Raw genomic sequence first — 20,102 nt, 5'->3', positions numbered from 1 at the left:
TAAATGGAGTTGGGGCACTGCAGCTGCTCTACTGAACAGGAAAACCCCCCTGCTCCAACCCCTGCCCCAAAGCCACCCCCCTGCTTGCTGTGGATGTCACGGGGCTGGGCCAGAAATGCACAGAGCGGGGAGAAATGGGAAACAAAGTGAATTTAACGCCCTATGGGGCCAGTGACCCGAGATGCAGGGTGAGAGATGGGCAGCAAGGCGGGTGTGGTGATGGATCTTGCTGCTGGGAGAGGGTTGGGGGGGGGGGGGGTGCAGGTGGGCACAGTGGGGTGGGGTCCTGAGTGCATCAGCAAAGGGAGAAAGATGGGAATAACAGCCCCAGGTGGATGTCTGGGCTGCTTCCTGACAGCTGCAAGAAGGAAGGAGCAGCAGCACAGCGCTGTCAGTGCTCTCCATGGGTCAGCTTTGCTGCCCGGAGGCTCACTGGGTTTTTGGAATTTGGATGAAGGAAAGCAAAGTGGGTGAGTGTGAGGTGGGAAGGGTTGCTGCGTATCCCTGACTCCATGGCACCGTGCTTTGATACGGAGACAGACAACAGCCCCGGGACTGGCAGAGCACAAAACACTCTGAGCTGTGGACTGGCAGTTCTAGTTTTACCAAGTACTAAACCCAGTGCCAGCATCCCTGAGCACGTGGCAAGGAAGCAGCTTGGCTTCCCAAATACCTGTGAGAGGCAGGGATCAGCTCCACTGCTTTACACGTGGGGAAACTGGGGCACAGCAGTTAGCAGTGTAGCAATGTTTTGAATTGGGCTTGTTGTGATGATAGGAGAGGGGAAGAGGGGGGGTAAAAATGCCCCTGGATCCTGTCTGGGCTATGTGCATGCTGCTGAAGAGTTTGGAAAGCATTCTATAATGAGTATAGAAGGAATTAAAATGAAGATCTACTTTGAAATGAAGGAGGGGGATGTGGAAGGGGTAGGAAAAGGGGATGGGAGAAGAGAAAGGGAAGGGGAAGGGAAGAGAAGGGGAAGGGAAGGGAAGGGAAGGGAAGGGAAGGGAAGGGAAGGGAAGGGAAGGGAAGGGAAGGGAAGGGAAGGGAAGGGAAGGAGAGGAGAGGAGAGGAGAGGAGAGGAGAGGAGAGGAGAGGAGAGGAGAGGAGAGGAGAGGAGAGGAGAGGAGAGGAGAGGAGTAGGAAAGAAGGAGAAGAGGGAAAGGGAAAGAAGCCCCATCCTGCCTCACTCTGCTCCTCCCGCCTGCCCTGCTCCATCCTCATCGATGCCATGAAGGATTTGACATTCATTTCCTCCTAATAGCAGAATTCTTGATCCATCAGCAACAAAAGTGAATCAATCAGTTCCCAAAAGCCAGGCTGGTGAGAAGAAAGCCAGCCCTGCCCCTGGCATGTGGAACTAATCCATAACTTAAGCAGAAAAATATTGATAATGTTGCTGCTGCAGACATATTTATGTCCTTTATTACACGCACCACGAGGAGCGACTTTCTCCCCCCCCCCTGCCTGGCTCTGAGTGTTATTGTAAATCCTGCACAACTGCTTTGCTTTCACAGGGAGGGAAACCACAGCTCTATTTTTACCATCTCACGATTTTGCCATCACTTTGTCCCGAGGAAGGATTGAGTTTCCTGGGCAGTGTGGGCTCTGCTGATGGGAGATTCCTTTGGGCTGTCCTTATAAGGAACCCGAGGTTCGTCCCCACAGCGCTGTGACCCCCCCTCTGAGCACGGTGATGGATGGCACAGAAAGGATGGGGAAAAGGAAGGAGAGGAGAGCTTGGGGCTGGAGATTAACAGCTGAGAAAGAGCGGGGGAACAGTTGGAGAGAGGCATTAGGAGAAATTACAGGCATGGAAATCAAGGAGGGTAATGAAAACCAGGTTGGGACACTTTGATAGTAATGGAAATCAGGTTTGTGTGAGTCTGGGGAATGTTGCATCCCTCCGTTGCCTTCCCTTATGGGAGGGATGTGATCCCTCCTGGCTCAGAGCCCTGCATTTGGGGTGCTCAGAGCCTTTGCCCCATGACAGACGCCCAAACACAGCCTCATCACCACCCCATGGTTTCACACCATCATCGAGGACACCCAAGAGCCAAAATCTCCACTCAGGAGCCCATATCAAAGCACAGCAGCAGGGCAGCCCCACGGCCCCATGCCATGCAGCCCCTCACCACATACCCCCCATCTCCCCCATGCCCTCCACTCTCCTCACTGCTGTGCACCACCCCCAGCACCGATCTCTGTGTGATTCCCATCTGTACCCCAACACCAACGGGTACAGCACAGCAAAGAGATCACTCTGAGATTGTGGGATCTTCTACTCCCAGCCCAGGTGGGAACAGCTGAATAGGCGAAATCAACCCCAAAATCTCCATCTGAGTCCCATTCCATAGGAATAACTGCCTGCCCAGCACAGGCTCTGGGTTTTACAGCACCCCACACATTCTGCAGCCTGCGTGTAACCCCCAAGTAAGGAAAAAGGAAGAGGTATTATGGGCAGTCCCTCCCTGGCTTTCTAAATCAAGAGAGCAGTTTTCCCCTGAATGGTAAAACGTCTGCAGCCTCCCAGTGCTCCTGCACCTCACCGGGGGCAATGATCAGCGGTCCCTAAACCACAGCTGGGGATGGATCTGCTCACCCCATCGCTCCCCACCGCCCACTCGGTGCAGAGCAGATGGGTTTGGAGCTGCAGCAGCCCCGAGCAGGGGATGGGAGTGAGCAACCCGCTGTGCTCGAGCACTAACAGCTTTTACATGCCCAAATCCCATTGACTGAATGGAGAACCAGAGGGAGCCCTCAACTTCCACTCATCTCTTCTCCCTTCCTGCTCTCCAGAGGTGGCCTTGGCCCTCAGCATGGCGCACAGCACAGCACAGCCCCCAGCCTTGGAAGCCCATCCCATAACACTGCAGCACCACATCCCACCCCTGCTTTTTTCTCTGCAGCCCATTATTCACCCTCTCAGCCCCCGGGGCAGCACAGTGATGTTTTCCCAACGTCTATCATTTATTCATTGTTATTCATAACGTGGCATTACTGTGTTGCTGTCCTCGTTGGGAAAGTAATCACCGACGCTTTTTAGCGAAACCAATACTAAGTTTGAAGGCAGGAATTTGCACAGAACTTAGAAGTTTGTGCTATTTCCAGGAGTCCTTGTGGAGTGGTGGGAGGGTGGCAAAACACAACTTGGAGACCTTTTGTCTTTGCAAAGCGCATGGGAGCAGACCTGGATGAGCCTGAAGGGAGATAAGGATGGAGCGAGACGGGCGCTGTGTCCTTGGGAGGGACTGGATGCAATGTTTTGCCAAGCTGTAATTGGGCTTTTGCTAATTAAACCTCTCTGCTCCAGTAGGGGGAGGCCCATGGGGCACAGCTGTCTCTCCCAGGGATGATGCTTCCCCTTGGGAGCCCTCCCTGCTTCCTCCTCACCTCTGCTCTCAGCCCCATTCCTTGATGCTCCCATTCACAAACAAGGATGAGCCCACCCAGCCCCAGGAGCCCCACAGTGCTCCCCCAGCAGTGAATCCTCTGTGTATGACCTCCCAGCCCAAAATGGGATCAGGAGCCAGCAGAAGAGCCAGAAGCTCCTTTCTTCCTTACAGGCAGGTGAGCTGTTCTCCATTCCCCAACCTGCTCTCACCAACCAGCATTGGTGGAGGCCAGCATGGTGCCACTGCAGCGTCATCCCCCTGTGGCTCAGGAGTACCTGGAGCATCACTGAGCCACAATTTCGGACCTCCCTCAATGGCCAGGAGTCACCCCGGGGCATGGCTGGTTGAGGGTGGGGAGACCTCTTGGTTGGGGTTGGGAGTTGCAGGGCAGCAGCTGGTGCCGTGCTCTGCCAGCAGCCCTGAGGATGCTCCCTGAGCACATGCAACCCCAAAGCCTTTGGTTTTAATTCTGAGAGGCGACAGCAGACTTTTAAGAGGCCCTTTGTCATCACACAGAGCCAGGAAAGGGCCACAACCTTTCTGGGAGAGAAAAAAAAAAAAGGCATGAGGTGGGGGATGACATAAAGTGCAAGGAGTGCCTTCACCAAAGGAGCCACGCGGGTTGGGATGGAGCAGCAGTTTCCACTTACTTGTGCTGGCCGCCTGCCCAGCCCCGTGCAGATGCAGCCCATCTGAGCGGCCGTCTCTGTCCGTCCGTCTCTGCTTTGCGTCACCGTGGTGAGGTTTTTCTTGGAGTGACACTCGTGGTGGTGTCAGAGCATCATCCAACACCCGAGCTCTGCAATGGGGCTTGGGGAAGTTCCTCTTGTCGGCGGCCCCCTCCAGGGGAGCGCTGCAGCCCAGCGGTGCATCCCGTGGGGAAAGGCCACAGCCTGGGGTAGAGGAATGGGTGAAATGGGCCCATGGCAGCAGATCAGCCTTCCCCCCCCCCCCTACTCACTGCGGCAGAGCAGCAAAGGCAATTGGAGTCGTAAGACCCAGGCTGCTCCCCCCGCTGTGCCTGGCCCTGCCAGATGTCCACAAGCAGCTTTGCCCCATTGCCAATCATCCAAGCATTGAAAAGGGCGATGCTTGGCTCATGGTGGGTGGCAGCCATCCCATCCCATCCCATCCCATCCCATCCCATCCCATCCCATCCCATCCCATCCCATCCCCACGTCCAGGCTCTGTGCACGCTGCCCAGTCCCCACCTGGCCCTGAACCCATCACCATGTGGCTCACAGATGTGTTCCCGCATCGCCGCGTTGGAGAACAAACGGCAGCTTTGGCTTTGGGTTGATCTTATTTAAAGAGGGACTCTCAAAGCCCCCATCCCAGCTGCCCCCGGCGCGGTGCATGCGGGCCAGGAGCTGCCAACCACACAAGCATCACAGATCATACACTCATAGAGTCATTAAGGTTAGGAGCTCGCTGCTCAGGAGGGAATCCAGCTTGTGTCTGCCAACAGGACAGATCCCAGCACAGTAAAGCTGAGAGATGGGCAGCAGCAGGGTGACAGACAGACCCACAGACACTGCTGCTCCATCCTATGCTAGGTGAAAGCACTGGGGACAGAGTGATGTAAACAGGGGGCAAAGGAATCCTTCATCCCTCCCAGTCCTGGCGCCAGCATTTCTGGGCAGCTTCCAGCAAACCTTCTCACCAAAGCCACACAGAACTCGCTGCATTCTTTTTCCAGCAAACCTTACAAAGAGCGTTTTTGGTGCTGACACACCAAGGCAGGAGCCAAACCGAGCTGGGGAAAGGCCGTGACATTTCCAGCTCCACTCCCTGACACGCAGCTGAGCTCACAACCACAGGGCTGGGGCTGGGCAGGATGGGGACAGAGCAGCTCTGTGATAAAGTGAAAGCACAGGGGAGCAGCATTTGTTGGGGTTGTAGGAGAGGAAGGATGTCAATGTGTTATTTTACACCTGCGGGTGGAACTACAAACAGGAGCAGGTGGCTCTGGGCACTGCAGCCTCTCCTGCGGTGACAAAGAGAAATTCTCTTTGCCATTGGGATTGCTGTGACAGTGTTGAGTTTGGGTTTGGGTCCTGGGGATGTCACCTGCGGGATGCTGTCCCTCGGCCATGCACCCAGAAGGGGATCTGGTCACCCCATCCCAGCCACAGCCCAGAGCCTCACTCTGTTCTTATAATAACGAACCCATTTGCAAACCCATCATGAGGACTGTGCTGGTGGAGGGCTGAAGCGAGGTGTGCTGACATGGATGGACGTGGGTGCGTGAGAGACGGACAGGCAGACAGACAGATGGCGGGGAAGAGTGTGTGGGGATAGATGGACGCGGATCATTGAAGGGTGGAGGGGTCGGCTGGACTGAGACCAAACGCAGCCGAAAGCGTTTTGTGGGAGGGCGGTGGGTGCTGGGGAGGGGTCCGGGCTTTGTGTGCCGACAGAGGAGGGTGCTGGCTCGGCTGCTCGCCGTGATGCTCCGGGGGCGGAGAGGAGGAGGAGGGACTTGCAGCCCTTTTCTGGTGCTGCCGAGGCGGCGGGCGGCAGAGGGAGGGCAGCCCGGGGGATGCGAGGCGGCCCCGGCGCACCATGGCCGGGTTCGTACCGCTGCTGCTGCTCCTGCTGCCGGCGGTGAGTGCGGGGCTGGGGGCTGAGCCCGGGGGGGGGCCGGACCCAGAGGGGAGAGGGTAGGGAGAGCACGGGCTGCCCCGGTCCCGCTGGCACCGGGCGGGGCTGGGATGGAGGGGTACCACGGGACTGTGGGGTTCTGCTTGGAGGGTCCCAGGGGTATCGGCAAGTGGGAGTGCCAACTGTATGGGGACGGAGGGTCCCAAAAGGTTTGGGTGCAGAGGGAGAGGAGCAGGGAGGTGGGTGGTGGTGGTGGTGGTGGGGGGGGGGGGGGGGGGGGGGACACCGCAGGGATTTCTCGCGCAGCCCCTCGCATCCCGCTGGCACCGAGCTGGGCTCTGCTGTCCCTTTTCCCCACGGGAGGTTATGGGAAGAAAGCAGCCCCACCTCTGTGCCCTCACCTCCCCAGCCCCACACCTTCAAAAACTCACAGACCTTCCCCTCCTGGTTCCAAACTCACTGCCCAGCGTGAAGGGCAAAGCCCCTGGGATGGGCACAGCCTCAGCCTGTGCCGGAGACAAAACTTCAGGGCAAGGAGGACCAGAGAAGAAGGAGACACCCGGAGCAGGGGATATGGGGACACAATGAGCCACCTGGGGCAGAAATGGGGCTTTTGCTGCAGGAGGATCTGTGGGGTCCCAGAGGGCTCAGTGGGCAGCAGGACGCCGTGGGGCAGGGCGTTAAAGCTGCTGCTTCAGCAGGTTCGTGTGGAAGCTGAGGGGCAGAGTGGTGTAGGTGACTCATGGCTCCAAGCTGGGTTTGGTGTCCCCAATATCCCGCAGCCAACCCCCCAGGTCTGGGCTGCCCCTAGGATTGCACCTGCCGAGCTCACCCAACCCCATAGAGATCCGCTGTAGTTGGAAACCCACTGCTCCTCTGAGCGGGACAGGTCCAAATGTGCACTCACAGCTGTGGCTGTACCCCCAGCACCCCATTTCCACGGCTCCATACCTGCACTGCTCAGATTGGAGCTGGGTCGGGGGAGGAGGCAGAGCTCTGTGGGACCCGCACGGCTCAGACGTGGCTCTCCCGCTGCCCAAACTTTGGGGAGTGCTGAGAATTCAGAGCTGTGGCCTTTTCTAGACAGGGTGCTCCGCCAAAATACACAGAACCCGTCCGTCAGCCTCGCGGGCCGTTCGGATCCAGGCTTGCCGCCGGGCCGGTCTCCAGCTGCAGGAATTGCTGCCGTTCCCCGTTTCGGAGCAGCGCAGCTCCTTTCCGTGCCAGGGTTTGGGAGATGATGGTGCTGCGCTGCGCACACCTTCCTTCAAGGCCACCCCCTGTAGCGCAGGGAAACAACCAAAACTACTCCAAAAGCAATTAAAAGCTTTCAAAGGTGTTGCTCGCACCCTCAGCGCGTCCCTCCCCCCCCCCAGTCGTCCCCCCCTCAGTCCAGCTGTCAAAATGCTTTATGGTGTTAATACCTGTGGCTTTGTCAACGGGAGTTGTGTTAATAACATGCACATTTCAGCGGGCTAATGCAGACCATGTGCCCCTCTTATAAGCGTGTTAATCTTTATGGATGTTTCAGCGCTCGAGATGCAGAAAGGGAAACGTAGGCGGGTGGCGGGGGGTGTTGGTGTGCGGTGCGTTTTCCGCATCATTTAGAAACGCGGAGGGTAGGACAGCCCTACGAGGAGGGGACCGTGGGGTGTTGGACAGCTGGGGGAGGTCGGGGGGGGGGGGGGTCCGGTTTGGCACAGAGGAAGCAACGCAGCCGGGTTCTGTCCCCGTGGGTCTGCTTTGCAGCTGCCTCAGGCGCGGGCGGCGTGGGAGAGCTGGCTGCTGCGGTCCCAGCTGCACCGCTCCGGCCTTCCCCAGCACTATTTATAGCCAAGTTAGGATGCTCCCCACTTCCCCAAACCCTCCCGAGCAGGGGGACACGCTGCAGGTGCTGAAGAAGAGGAAGCAGCGGGGTGAGCTCCAGCCCCACTCTGCCTCGCGCATCGCTGCTGCCTGGAGCTGTTCCTTGTTGCAGAGAGAGCCCTTTGCTCCCCCCCACGCCCATTTCCCAGCTGTTGTTTGGGGGTGCTGGGAGGGTCCCCCCGTGCCAAGCATCCTACCCGTGCAGCTGGGGCTCGGTGCCAACCCGGGCTGGCAAAGCAGCGCTGAAGGAGAGCACACGCTTCCAAGCGAAGGGTAATTGGAGCACTTTGTCATTCAGATGCCTATAATTGGCGCTCCATTGTCTCTGGCCGGGCCGGCTGATGCCGGCTGATGCGCCCATGAGTTCATAACACCGCATTGTGCAGAGCGGCGGCCAAAGGGCTGACGAGGCGTCCAGATGCACGGGAACGGGGAGGGGGAGCTCCTCCGCCGCCTGGAGAGTTTCTTCCCCCCCCAAAATCAGGCTTATCTTGGTGGCAAAAGGACGGTTCCCCCGAAAGGAGCACATCCCCGGCAGCAGCCTCCCCATCGAGCGCCGTGGCCCCGAGTGCGAGCGCATAGAAGTGACCCTGGATGGCCACAGCAGCCGCTATTGCTGTCCCTTCGGGTGGCCCCAGCTCTGAGCATCGCTCTGCCTCCTCACTGCCTCATTCTGCGGCCCAACAGCACCATCTGCCCTGACGCCATCTGCCCCGTCCTCCTTCCATATAAACTCACCCCAGCTGCTGCACGAGGAACCTCGGGACCCTCCTGACTGCGAGCAGGAGGAGCAAAGCCAGCCCCACGCATCACCCCTGGCCAAGGAGTGCTCTGGGGAACGGCCATCGCTGCTCCCCACGCTGCAGAGTGGATGTGCAGAGGTTCTAACCGCGCTGCTCATGGCACATTTATTGCTTCCATATGTGATGACAGGTTTTATAAGTTAGTACACTTACTCCTGTCAGACAGCTGAAGCTCTCTGCGCTCCTGTCAAAGTCTTCATTTCCACCGACGGGGTCTGATTTCTGATCCCAGTGCAGAACAGGGACCTCAGCCCTCCAAACCCTTCACTGGAGCTGGCAGCTTTTCCCAGGCAGGGGGGGGCTGAGCTGCTCAGGACAGCACAGCATCCACAGAGGGAACGGCTCCTGTGATGGGGACATAATGCTGTAACCCTACAGAAAAGCCAGCATCCCCCTAAGACCCACAAGCCCAGACCAAGGGCTGTCATTGCCTCCCTCAATCAGTAGCATTTGGCAGAAGCTTTACAAATGAATGAGTTTTGCATAGGAAAGACATTTACCTCCCCTTTCTCCCAAGCCTTATATCTAACACACAGCCCCCCCTTTAGCCCAGATATTGAGTGTCCACCCCGCAGCACAACCCTTCCTGGATGCATCATCTCTCTCTGCCCATCGTTGCAATTCCTGTCACAGGAGTCACCTCCGGGCTGTTTTCTCTCCCAGGGACCCACCTGGGGCTCCAAGGAAAAGTGCTTGACCAAGATGTACACGACGAGCGGTGAGTGCTGCAAAGCCTGCAACCTGGGCGAGGGCGTGGTGCAGCCCTGCGGGGTCAACCAGACCGTCTGCGAGCCCTGCCTGGACAGTGAGTAGTGATACATGGGGCTTTTGGGTGGGCACCTGGGTCCGTCCTATGGACATCCATTGTGTAGATGCGCTTTGTGCCATTTGGTTCCATTTTCCCATTGCACAGCCACCAATCTCTGCACAGAGCCCCAAACCTCGGCATTGTTTCCAGCAGTTCCCCAATGCTTGCCCAGCAAATCCCAGCAGCTCTCCCTGTTTGGGGACCCATTGGTGCCAGGCATTATTGCAGATCCCCTTCCAGTTCCTCCATTGCATTGATGGCTCCTTGCTAGCAATTACCTCCCGAATTTTCCTCTCCCTGCACTGCTCTCCAACCCAGCCATGGGGATATCTCAGGAGCCACCTGTACTATTGCTACTTTTACCTTGTAAAGGCTGCGGAATAAAAGCAAGTCGGAGGGGAAAGAAGCAAGTCACGAGTCCCCAGGAGAGGCGGGGAGCTTTCTGCTGGCCGACTCCAGGCACATTGCCTATGTCAAATGCTTCATAAATGTCATAAATGTGGGTCGGAGCTTTGCGCAGGAGAGCTGGTTAAATGCTTGCAGATGAAGTGGTCCAGCTATTACTGCTTAAACAATGCCATGATAGGCAGAAAACGATCTACCCTGCAAATTTACTGCTGCAAGCTCTTTGAAGACCTGGGGACAAATATGTGTAGGGGGATCCGTGCCAGCCAAGCCCCGATTTGAAAGGCAGAATTGGCAGAGCACCATCGTAGGGGAAGTAAAAAGAGTCAGAGAGCAGAGGGTGGGGGGGGGAGAAGCCCTATAACCTGAGCAGCACCAGCACAGAGCAGCATCAGAGCAGTGCTAAAAATACCTCTGCCTTCCTGCAAAATCAATGAGCAGCACTTGCCCTCCCAGCTGCATCCCCCTGGCTGCAACCTTGGGGCTGGTTTGCTCGCTGCTCCTGGCCCCAGCCCAGCTCCCAGGATGCAGGGCAGCAAATCCAGAGGGCATGGAAGGGTTGCATTGCACACCAGAGTCACTTAGAGCAGCATTTCCTATAACTCTCTGCAATCCCAGGCTGGGAAATGGCTTACTTCCTACCTCCCTTCTGGGAACTGGGAGACGAAGGGGTGTTCTACACTCCCTGGAGGATGCAGAGGTAATGGGGAGAGCAGAACCCGGGTGAATCAGTCAAATCGTGGCTGTTGGTAGCTTTGTGAATGCTGCTGTGCTGGTTTGTATCCCAGCTTGCTCTGCCCTTCCCCAGCAGGGTTAATCCTTGGCAGCAACTCTGTTGGGACAGGGAGCTAAACTGGAAAGCATTGGGCTCCTTCCTCCACGCCTGTAGGGATGACAGAAGCCAGGAGCAAACACTCTTAGCATTGCACTTTACCTTGCTTGGTTTTGCTGCTCCCTGCACCTCCCATGCCTCTGTTTCCCCTTTGAACCCTCCAAATGCCTCATAGCACTTTCATCCCTTGCCTGGGGGCCTCCAAAACACAGCACCCCCCCCCCTCTCCACTCACCAACAGCACAGCATAAACCCCAGGACAGATCCAAGCCCCTACCACTCTGATGGGAAGCAGCACCAAGGAGATGATCTAGCTCCCCTATTGCACCAAGGGGGAGCAGTATAGAAGATGAAGAGCCACAGACAGGGATAATTCCACTGCAAACTCTCCTGCTTTATACCCTCAGCCCTGACCCAGCTGTGGTCATGCATTGTTAATGCCAGCAGGGACTAATCCCCTTATCAGCTAGGTGCTATGATGGGGGAGGTGCTGATGCTTGTGCTGGGTGGGCACCAGGGTGCAGGTGATGCAGGAGGGTTCCCAGCTTTCCTCTGAGCTCAGGGTGGGATTTCTAGGGGGAGAGGAAGCTTGGAGAGCCCATCACCAGCCTCTACCGGGATGGGGACAGGATCTTTTGCGGAGCTGCTCCCACCCTTCTCCTCCATGGGACCCCCTGGGTGCTGTGTGTGCGGCTCCTTCCCACACAGTGCCCCGATTGCCAAGCAGAGCCAGGAGGGAGGAATTAGGGCGCAGCCCTTGGCCATGACATCCCCACCTCCACCCTGAGCTGCCTCCCAGGCTTTGCCTTGGCCTTCTTCCCAATCCACTGTCTTCTCAACTCACTGCTCAAACCATTTCACAAGAAATTTCCTACTATCAAAGCACCGCCCCTGTCAAAGCCTGGAGGCGATGTTCCCTCCATCAGACCAAATGGCCACTTGCTTTTCGTATTATAATTTCCCTTCTTCCTTCCCTCTACCCCTTGCCAGCCCTTCCCCCCCCCCCCCTCGATTTCTGCCTCATGATTTATTTATCTCCTTCGCCAGCCTCCATTGCTGCAGGAGGGAGGGGGCCCTGTTTGAATCTCAGCTGTAATTGCTCAGCTCGGATACCTTGCTGCCATTGCAAATGTGCCCACTCAGCCGTATGCCTTTCCTGGCCACTTCCCTGCTCTAATGGTGTCTATCAATAATTCAGAATAATGCAAGCCAAGAGCCCAGGTTAATGGGAGCTGTGCACGCTGACAGCCAACCCAGAGCAGCTCTGCCCCTGCACCCTTGCCACTGCCTACGTGTGCTGGTTTGGGCACGCTTGCACACTTGGGGTGTAGCTCAGGTGTGGGGTGGTTGGCGTAAGAAGATGCTCTCCCCAGTGGAGAATGGCTTTGGGAAGCTGTTCTCAGCCCTGTGCCATCTCAGTGCTGTGTCCCTGTCCTTTGGGGTGCATTGCTTTGTCCTTTGGAGCCCTTCACCGGGGTCTCAGGGCTCTTCTTTCCCCTCTGTCCCAAAAGTGAGGCACCTGAGCAGCCCTGTGTGGATCCTCAGCCTCCTGTGGGACACCCAGGGAAGCTGGAGGCCACCAAAGGTGCTGGGAGGCCACAGCAGAAAGTTTTGCTGGCACAAAGTGGGTGCACAGCCCCACTGCCACTTGGAGGAAATTGCCACCTCTAATCTAAAGGCAGATGTATGAGTGGTTCCCCTTCCCAAGGCAGAGGGATTGCACTTGATCCCCCAACACCTTCTCCATACAGGAGGTGGGGGATTGGCATCGTGGGCTATGGGGGAACTGCTGTGAAGCGCACGGTGCAGAGATAGCAGCTGTGCCCTCCAGGGCAGGCACTAATCCCAGCTTCCTGTGTTAAAAATAAAATCAAAATAGCCCCGAGCACCTTGGGGATGGGGAGGGCAGTGGTGCGGGGGCAGCTTGGAGGGCTTCAGAAGGGGATTGATTTACATGGCCAAGTGAATCCTGCACAGTGAAACCGGAGAGCCCAGGGTCAGAGGAGTCAGCAGTTAGTGTTATAACCTCCTGTTCTCATCACCTTCTGTGTTCCCCGGCCTCCTGCGAGGCCAGGGAGAGGGCATAGGGCAGTGATGTCCCAAGAGACCCCACCAGGAAGGATGCAGAGGAGAAAGCTTTTGTGATGCAATGGCTGTAGGGTACCAGCATGGCCATGGGGGATGTCTACAGATTGGGAATGGGGATGAGACTTTAGGATGAGGACTTGCTGGAGAACATGGGCACTGAGCACATGGTCACAGCTGGGGTGGGTGTGCTGAAGGCTGCAGGAGTTTGAGGGACCTGAGTCAGTGGCTCAGCATGGGGAATTGCTGCAAAAAGGGGGATGCTGTTCATGGGAAGGGAATGGGCAGCAGGAACCTGCAGAGATCCCTGAGGCTGGAAGGGGATAGGTGTTTTTGGGGGAGGCTTGGCAGGGAAAAACTCCCTATGTCTCAGAGGAGGAGGAAAATGGTGAAGAGTTGTGGCTCCTGCACGAGCCCAGCTCCCCTGGGCTGGATGGGGCTGAGGGCAGCAGTGAAGCCAACGCTGGGGTTCAATGTCACCAACAGGGGTGGGGACGTCCCTCCAGGTCCCTTTCCTCACCCCACCCTCTGTCTCCCCCCCCAGGTGTGACCTACTCGGACACAGTGAGTGCCACAGAACCGTGCAAGCCCTGCACGCAGTGCGTGGGGCTGCACAGCATGTCTGCACCCTGCGTGGAGTCAGACGATGCCGTGTGCCGCTGCGCCTACGGCTACTTCCAGGATGAGCTGAGCGGGAGCTGCAAGGAGTGCAGCATCTGTGAGGTGGGCTTTGGCCTCATGTTCCCCTGCCGGGACTCCCAGGACACGGTCTGTGAGGAGTGCCCCGAGGGCACCTTCTCGGATGAGGCCAATTTCGTGGATCCCTGCCTGCCCTGCACCATCTGCGAAGAGAACGAGGTGATGGTGAAGGAGTGCACGGCCACCTCCGATGCTGAGTGCAGAGGTAATGCTGTTTTTTCCATCACGGAGGGGAGAGCAGGGCTCTTTGTGTCTCACGGTCCAAGCACAAGCAGCTGTAACGCTCTGTGCCACTGTTTCCCCTTTGCAATGGGGAGGTGGGTGCAGATCCCCAGGGGTGGCAGAGAAGAGAGGACCCCGTGTCCAGCTGAGGTCCCCTTGGGCATTTCATTATGCAGCTTCCTCATGAGCTCAGCCAAGAGGTTCAGCAGCTCTGATGCTGCTTTTGCAGCCGCCAGAGCCTTCATCAAAAGGGAATTTGACAGCTCATGGCTTTCTCATGGGAATTAACTGCTGCTGCCTTCCAAAAGAGCTGGGGAGCAGCAGGAGAGTTTGCATCATTCAATAGAGCAGCCCCTCTGCTCCACTCTGTGCAGCCCCCAGACTCTGGTGGGGGCTTTCAGGGGGGGCTGGCGCTGGGTTCTTCCTTGGCCGTTCCTTGGCAGCAGCAGTGCAGTTCCCTGCCCTGAGTGCAGCGACAGAGAAAGGGGCTTTGTCCCATCTGCTACTGATTCACAGCGCGAGGCGGCGGCCAGCGCAGCTCCCTTTGGCTGATCCCTTGGAGGGGTCGAGTAAATGGAGCCATAAGTCAAGGAGCACAGGGTGAGCTTTGTTAGCTGCCAGCGGGGCCCCGCCGGATGCAGCCATGCCGGCCACCGGAGCGATGCTCTGAAAGGGCAGCGGGGTCCAACTTGGGGGGTGGCAATGGGAGATGCCACGGCTTCCTTCCCACCCTGGGACAGACAGCAGACAGAGCGCAGCCTGACCCATGTGCTGTGGTGGAGCTGGAGGGTTGAGAGTGCAAGAGCAGAGGCTGCAAGAACCAAATTGGGTGTTGCACTGGATTGGGTGTTGCATCAGGGCCGTATATTTGACTCTGTGCAGGAACAGCTTCTGCTGGGAGCAGGAATTGGGCTGTGCCTAGGAGGGGTTGTTGGGGCATGGTGGGAGCAAGGAAATGGCACAGCCCCAAGGAGGCAGAGCAGGGAAATGGCCCTGAAGGGCTCACAGTGGGCACAGAGTATGTCCCTGGAGGAGGACATGGGCAGGGCTGGGGGAGGCAGGCATTGAAGGGGCAGTTTGGGCAGCCATGGGTGAACACATCATGGCGCAAGACAAGATATATCTGCTCCATGAGACATCTTGCATGCGTGTGTATGGGTGTGAACAGGGTCACTCCCACACTGGAGCTGAGCTGGTAGTGCACACCTGGCAGGCAGGGGACAGGGGAAGGGGATGAGTGAGTTCCCCCCCCCTCCCAGGGCCTGAATCCTGGCTCTGGTGCTGCTGGCAGCAGATGAACGCAGGCAGACGTGGCTCCTTGTGAGCTGCAGATGCAGCTGCTCTGCCTTCATGTGGGGTAGATGGAAAGCAGCTGGGGATGTATCTCAGGGACCACGTCCAACATCAGCTCTCTGGGACCAGAGACAGGAGCCCAAGGCTCACCAGCAGGCTTGCATGGCTGGGAGAAGAGCTGCTTTTATCTCCTGGTACAAATCCTCAGAGGGGATAAAGGCAGCTTGTGCTGGGCTGGATACCCATAAGCAACAGGAGACACTGATTTTCCCCTGCTGGAAGGACTTGAGAAAACCCAGTGCAAGGAAAGCCTTCCAAGCTCTGTCCCAGCCCCACAGCCACCATCAGGCACCATTTGGAGCAGGGAACAGCTTCAGTTCTTCTTGGGGTCTTGGGGATGAGGTGGTTGCAAAGACAAGCATGGAAACAAGGGGCTGTGCCAGAGCTGCTGGAGGACACCACCAGCTACATGGCTGACTCTTGTCATTGCTTTTCCCTCCTGGCAGACCTCCACCCACGCTGGACAACGCACACCCCATCCCTGGCGGGTTCTGACAGCCCCGAGCCAATCACCAGGGACCCCTTCAACACCGAGGGGATGGCCACCACCCTGGCAGACATTGTCACCACCGTCATGGGCAGCTCGCAGCCCGTCGTGAGCCGCGGCACCGCCGATAACCTCATCCCTGTGTACTGCTCTATCCTGGCCGCCGTGGTGGTGGGGCTGGTGGCTTACATTGCCTTCAAAAGGTAAGGGGTTGAGGCAGAGCTGCGGGGGTGTGTCCAGTGGAAAGGATTTAAGCAGTGGGAAGCAGCCTGTGCCCCCTGCTTTGAGTTCCTGCATGTGGAGCGCTCACCAAGAGTGCTGCAAAATGAGGGAGGGCAGGAGCTGAAATGCCAAGAAATGCAGCTGAGGGGGTGAAAGGGAAGATTGCAGCAGGATAGGGGTGCAAGCCGTGCCCTCCCACACCCTTATCACAAACACCCCCTTGCTCAGCCCTCCCTGCTCTGGCACATCGTATCCGATCACACTCAGCAGCTCATCCCAGGGCGTGCACCTGGCCCCGTGCAGGTCAGGACTGGCTTGGCTGCTTTCTGTGCATCTCTGGGGGCACCACGAGGGGGGTCAGTCCCCCCTCGCATCCCTTCTCCACCAGGACCGCATCCCAGGGCTCATGCGTCAGCTCAGCGCCATGAGTGCTGCCCAAATATGAACACCGATCTCATCCATCCCGGTCCCTGCCACTACCCTGGATTCAGTAGTGGCCCCACTCCAGCCCCAGAGGGCACAAATCATCACACGCATGGACCATGAGAAGGCAGCAGTACAGGTGTGAAGGCACGGGTGTGACCATGAGAAGGCAGCAGCCACAGCTGTGTCTTCATGTGGGTGCAGCGATGCACGTAGGGACCTGCACACAGCCCTATGTGCCCCAGGAGCACAGGCACGTGTGAGTGGGTCGGTGCAGAAAGGAGCTCGGCCCCGGTCCGTTGGAAAGCTCAGGAGCTGGGCACCTGCAAAAGCAGAGCTGGTTTAACCTGATGCATCTGCTGCAGAGGTTGAGCCAGAAGTTGCATGAAAAATGCACACCTCCTTGGGAGAATGCTCTCAAGCAGGGCACAAAGCAATGGACCCATTCCCAAAAAGTAAGGTGCAAGCAGAGGGATGTTGATCAGGGGAACAGTGACGGTGCCACCACCACTCTCTGTGCAGGTGGAACAGCTGCAAGCAGAACAAGCAGGGAGCCAACAACCGCCCTGTGAACCAGACGCCTTCCCCAGAGGGGGAGAAGCTGCACAGCGACAGCGGCATCTCGGTGGACAGCCAGAGCTTGCACGACCAGCAGCCGCCCAACCAGAGCACACAGGGACCAGGTATGGTGATGGGGGCTGCAGGGTGGGGGGGGGGGGGGGCACAGCATCGCGGCTCCTTAACACTCTCCCCCATTGCTTGCCCTTCCCAGCACCAAAGGGAGATGGGAGCTTGTACGCCAGCCTGCCGCCGAGCAAGCAGGAGGAGGTGGAGAAACTGCTGAGCAGCTCGGCGGAGGAGACGTGGCGGCAGCTGGCCGGGGAGCTGGGCTACAAGGAGGACCTCATAGACTGCTTCACACGGGAGGAATCGCCCGCCCGAGCGCTGCTGGCCGACTGGTCGGCCAAGGAGACGGCCACTCTCGACGCCCTCCTGGTGGCCCTGCGGAAGATCCAACGTGGGGACATCGCTGAGAGCCTGTACAGCGAGTCCACCGCCACCTCACCCGTGTGAAGGGCGGCCCGGAGGGGGGAGGTGCAGCCGGGGGTCCCCTGCCCGGCTGTCTCATTGCCTCCCCCCTCCCTGACACAGAGAGCCCCGGAGAGGAGGGTGGGGAGGAAGAGGGGACCCCCCACCCCTCCTCGCTTTATGGCCCTGTATGCACTGAGCTCCTGTTTTCGGTATCGCCCCCTCCCACCGCCGCCTCCCCCTGGCAGCCCATAACCTGGGCTCGGGGTCCTGCTCGGTGCCTGCCCCCAGGGCAGCCTTGAGGGCAGGGGCGGGCACCACTCTCAGGTCTCTCCTCCTCTCTCTATTTCGAGCCCCTTATCCTGGTTCCAGTTCTCCCTCCTACTCTTTTTCCCCATTGTCTTCGTCACTGTTGTCTTCTGCTCCCATCTGATGCCCCCAAACTCAGCTGCTTCCCCCAAGCTGCAAGCAAAGAGCAGGACTGGGGTGGGCACAGAGAGCAGCAGAGCAGTTGCAGCAGGATTTGGGGATGGGGCTGTGCCCTGGGGGTGGGCTGGGGGAAAGGACTCTGTTTCCAGCGGCCCCACCTACACTGTGAAACTCGGGGTGGGCTGTCCCCACGTTCAGGGCTGGCAGTGTTTGGTCTTGATGAGGAGCAGCCCTAAGGGGAGCTCCAGGAGGGGAACACCGAAGGTCTAAAGGGCTGAAAAAGTGCCTGCAGCAGGGATGTGACAAAAGGGCTTTGCTTGTCCTCCCCTCACCATGAACCAGGTGTCCCCTCACTGCACTGCCCCAGGATCGAAGCCACCCATGTGCTCCATGCCAGCCCTGCCCTGATCCCCTGCTCATAGCTTTGGGGTCCCAGCCCCAGCTCCTGTCCCAGCAGTGATGCTGGAGGAGCAGCTGCCAGGTGAGCACCCTGAGCTTTCCCCTTTGAGCTGCCATGGTCCTGGAGGACGTCCCACCCCATGGGGCAGGTTCACCACCTCCCTCTCCCGGAGGCTGTTGGCAGAGCAAGGACTGCAAGGCGAGCTCACGCACGGACCTGCATTCATCCCAGCCTCCCTCTTCACCTCGTGCTTCATCCAGAAGCTTTACCAAGTGCAGAAGGTGATTTTTCTTTCCCTCTTTGAGGAGCTAAGCAAGACTTGTAAATAATACTGTGTCGTTTTACTAATGCTCAACGTTTCTATGTCTGGCGTGGATGACCTCTGCTGCAGCGCACCGCGGGCTGCTCGCTCACAGCATCGTGCCTGCAAGCTGAGCTTTCCCTTTTGCAGCCATGTCCTTGTTCCCACCTTGTCTTAAAGACTGGCCTTAAAGACTCAATGGAGAATGCAGGGAAATGCACACATGCACGCTCCAAAAATCGTCGCGAAACTCAAAAGAATTGAAGGATTTGGCCATCCCAGGTTGTTGCAGGGAAAGCTTTGTTCTTTGCCGGCTGTTTCTCTTTGACTATCAGGAAGCACTTCAGGTTGCCCACATAGGTTGTGGATTCTCCTTGCTGGAGATCTCCAAAGCCCACCTGGAGGTGGTCATGGGCACCATCCCTTGGGGAGCACCAGGTGGACCCAGGGATGCCTCCAGCTTCAGTCAATCTGGGATTGTCAAAGCTAATCTCAATGGAAACCGAGCACTTAATTCCTTTAAAAGCCTTTGGAATGTTGCTGCCTGTGTTTCAGAAAATAACAGAGCACAGGCTTCATCTGGATCACCACGTTGGGATGTTCAACGCCTCACGCAAAGCATCTGTGCAGCAAGAGCAAAGACCCCTTCTCATGCAGAGACCCCTTCATGAGAACGATTGTGCCATACTTTGACCACCGTCTCCACACACTCAACTTGTTGGATGGGAAGATTCGGTCCTAACAGGGCTACGTTTTCCATGTCTGCATCCCGAATCTCTCCCATCACTGAAGTCCAAGGGAGCTGCAAACCCCCTGGCTGGGGCACTGACTCCTCCAGACCAAGCCATTCCCATGGATGCTTTGGGACGAGCGTAAATGCTGGTTGTTGCGTTGTTGGTTGCATCAGTCCCTTTTTGTTTGGAAGAAGTGACTCAAACCAAGCGCTGGGTACTGCCAGCTCCGCATCCAAAACTGCCTGCTTCAGTCTGGCCAAGCCCAAGTGTGCAGTGCCAGACACAAATTGCTTTTCTTCAGGACAATATTGCCACGGTCTCAGGTTTCTATTGCCATAGCAAAGGGTCGTTTCCTCACCCTTCAAACCAACCTCGCGGCTGAGAAAACACAGACAAACTCAGCATCCAAAGAGAGGCCACGGGATGCCTCGAATCCCACCTTGCAGGAAATAATAACAACATTAACAATAAAAACTACAAAAAAAAAAGAAAAAGGGAAAAACAAGCCAAAGTTAGTGCTCGTGGGTACGTCCTGTGTCCTTTTCTAATGTGTCTGTTGTACAAAGAACGTGAGTTTCTCCACTTGTTCCCCCGCTCCCTTCTGTAATGCCAATGCCAGTTTATTAGAGAGTCTTACGGTGAAGAAATTGCCGTCGTAGAAGGAGTTTGTGGGTGTGCTGGGAGGGCTGAGCAGCATGAGGTGGGGGGGGCGTCTGCACGGGGGTCGGCTCGGCGGTCCTATCGTTGTGTATCGGTTGGATGCCAATAAAGAGCATCACAACGTTGGCGTGCCTCTTGGTTTTCCCCCAAGCAGGAATCAAAGACTTATTGAGGTTGACTAAGAGGATCCGGTCCAACCATCAGCCCATTCTGCAGCCTGAGCTGTCAGCAGTGCACACAGGGTCAGCCTCCAAGTCCTACACAAAACTCCAGATCAAGGCATGTTTATTGGGATAGGGGCAGGTTCTTGCACAGAGTCCAGGAAGAGGCTGGAAGACTTCAATC

The 20,102-nt window shown here is 57.3% G+C and overlaps 1 protein-coding gene and 1 long non-coding RNA gene across 2 annotated transcripts; one reads left to right on the top strand and one right to left on the bottom strand.

Moving 5' to 3' along the window:
* Nucleotides 1-1,099: 1,099 nt before the first annotated feature.
* LOC121107681 lies at nucleotides 1,100-11,084 on the bottom strand. Its single transcript, XR_005841961.2, has 4 exons — nucleotides 10,991-11,084; nucleotides 8,822-10,764; nucleotides 6,951-7,279; nucleotides 1,100-4,288 (listed from the first exon to the last, which is right to left on the bottom strand). It is a non-coding gene; the product is annotated as an uncharacterized LOC121107681 (long non-coding RNA).
* NGFR (nerve growth factor receptor) lies at nucleotides 5,914-19,882 on the top strand. The gene is made up of 6 exons (NM_001146133.2): nucleotides 5,914-6,002; nucleotides 9,332-9,473; nucleotides 13,343-13,702; nucleotides 15,519-15,762; nucleotides 16,727-16,887; nucleotides 16,977-19,882. The coding sequence occupies exons 1-6, from the start codon at nucleotides 5,961-5,963 to the stop codon at nucleotides 17,276-17,278; spliced, it is 1,251 nt and encodes a 416-aa protein (NP_001139605.2). The 5' UTR covers nucleotides 5,914-5,960; the 3' UTR covers nucleotides 17,279-19,882.
* The last annotated feature ends 220 nt before the right edge of the window (nucleotides 19,883-20,102 follow it).

Source organism: Gallus gallus, chromosome 27 (genome assembly GCF_016699485.2).
Source record: "Gallus gallus isolate bGalGal1 chromosome 27, bGalGal1.mat.broiler.GRCg7b, whole genome shotgun sequence".
NCBI lineage: Eukaryota > Metazoa > Chordata > Aves > Galliformes > Phasianidae > Gallus > Gallus gallus.
Note: the sequence above shows the minus strand (reverse complement) of the source record. Positions and strands in the feature narration are given on the sequence as shown.

Excerpts from the sequence above, each read along its gene's own strand:
- NGFR (NM_001146133.2), top strand. The coding sequence starts at position 5,961 with ATGGCCGGGTTCGTACCGCTGCTGCTGCTCCTGCTGCCGGCG. Across the intron at positions 13,703-15,518 it reads CTCCGATGCTGAGTGCAGAG|ACCTCCACCCACGCTGGACA; the intron begins GTAATGCTGTTT and ends CCCTCCTGGCAG. Across the intron at positions 16,888-16,976 it reads CCAGAGCACACAGGGACCAG|CACCAAAGGGAGATGGGAGC; the intron begins GTATGGTGATGG and ends TGCCCTTCCCAG.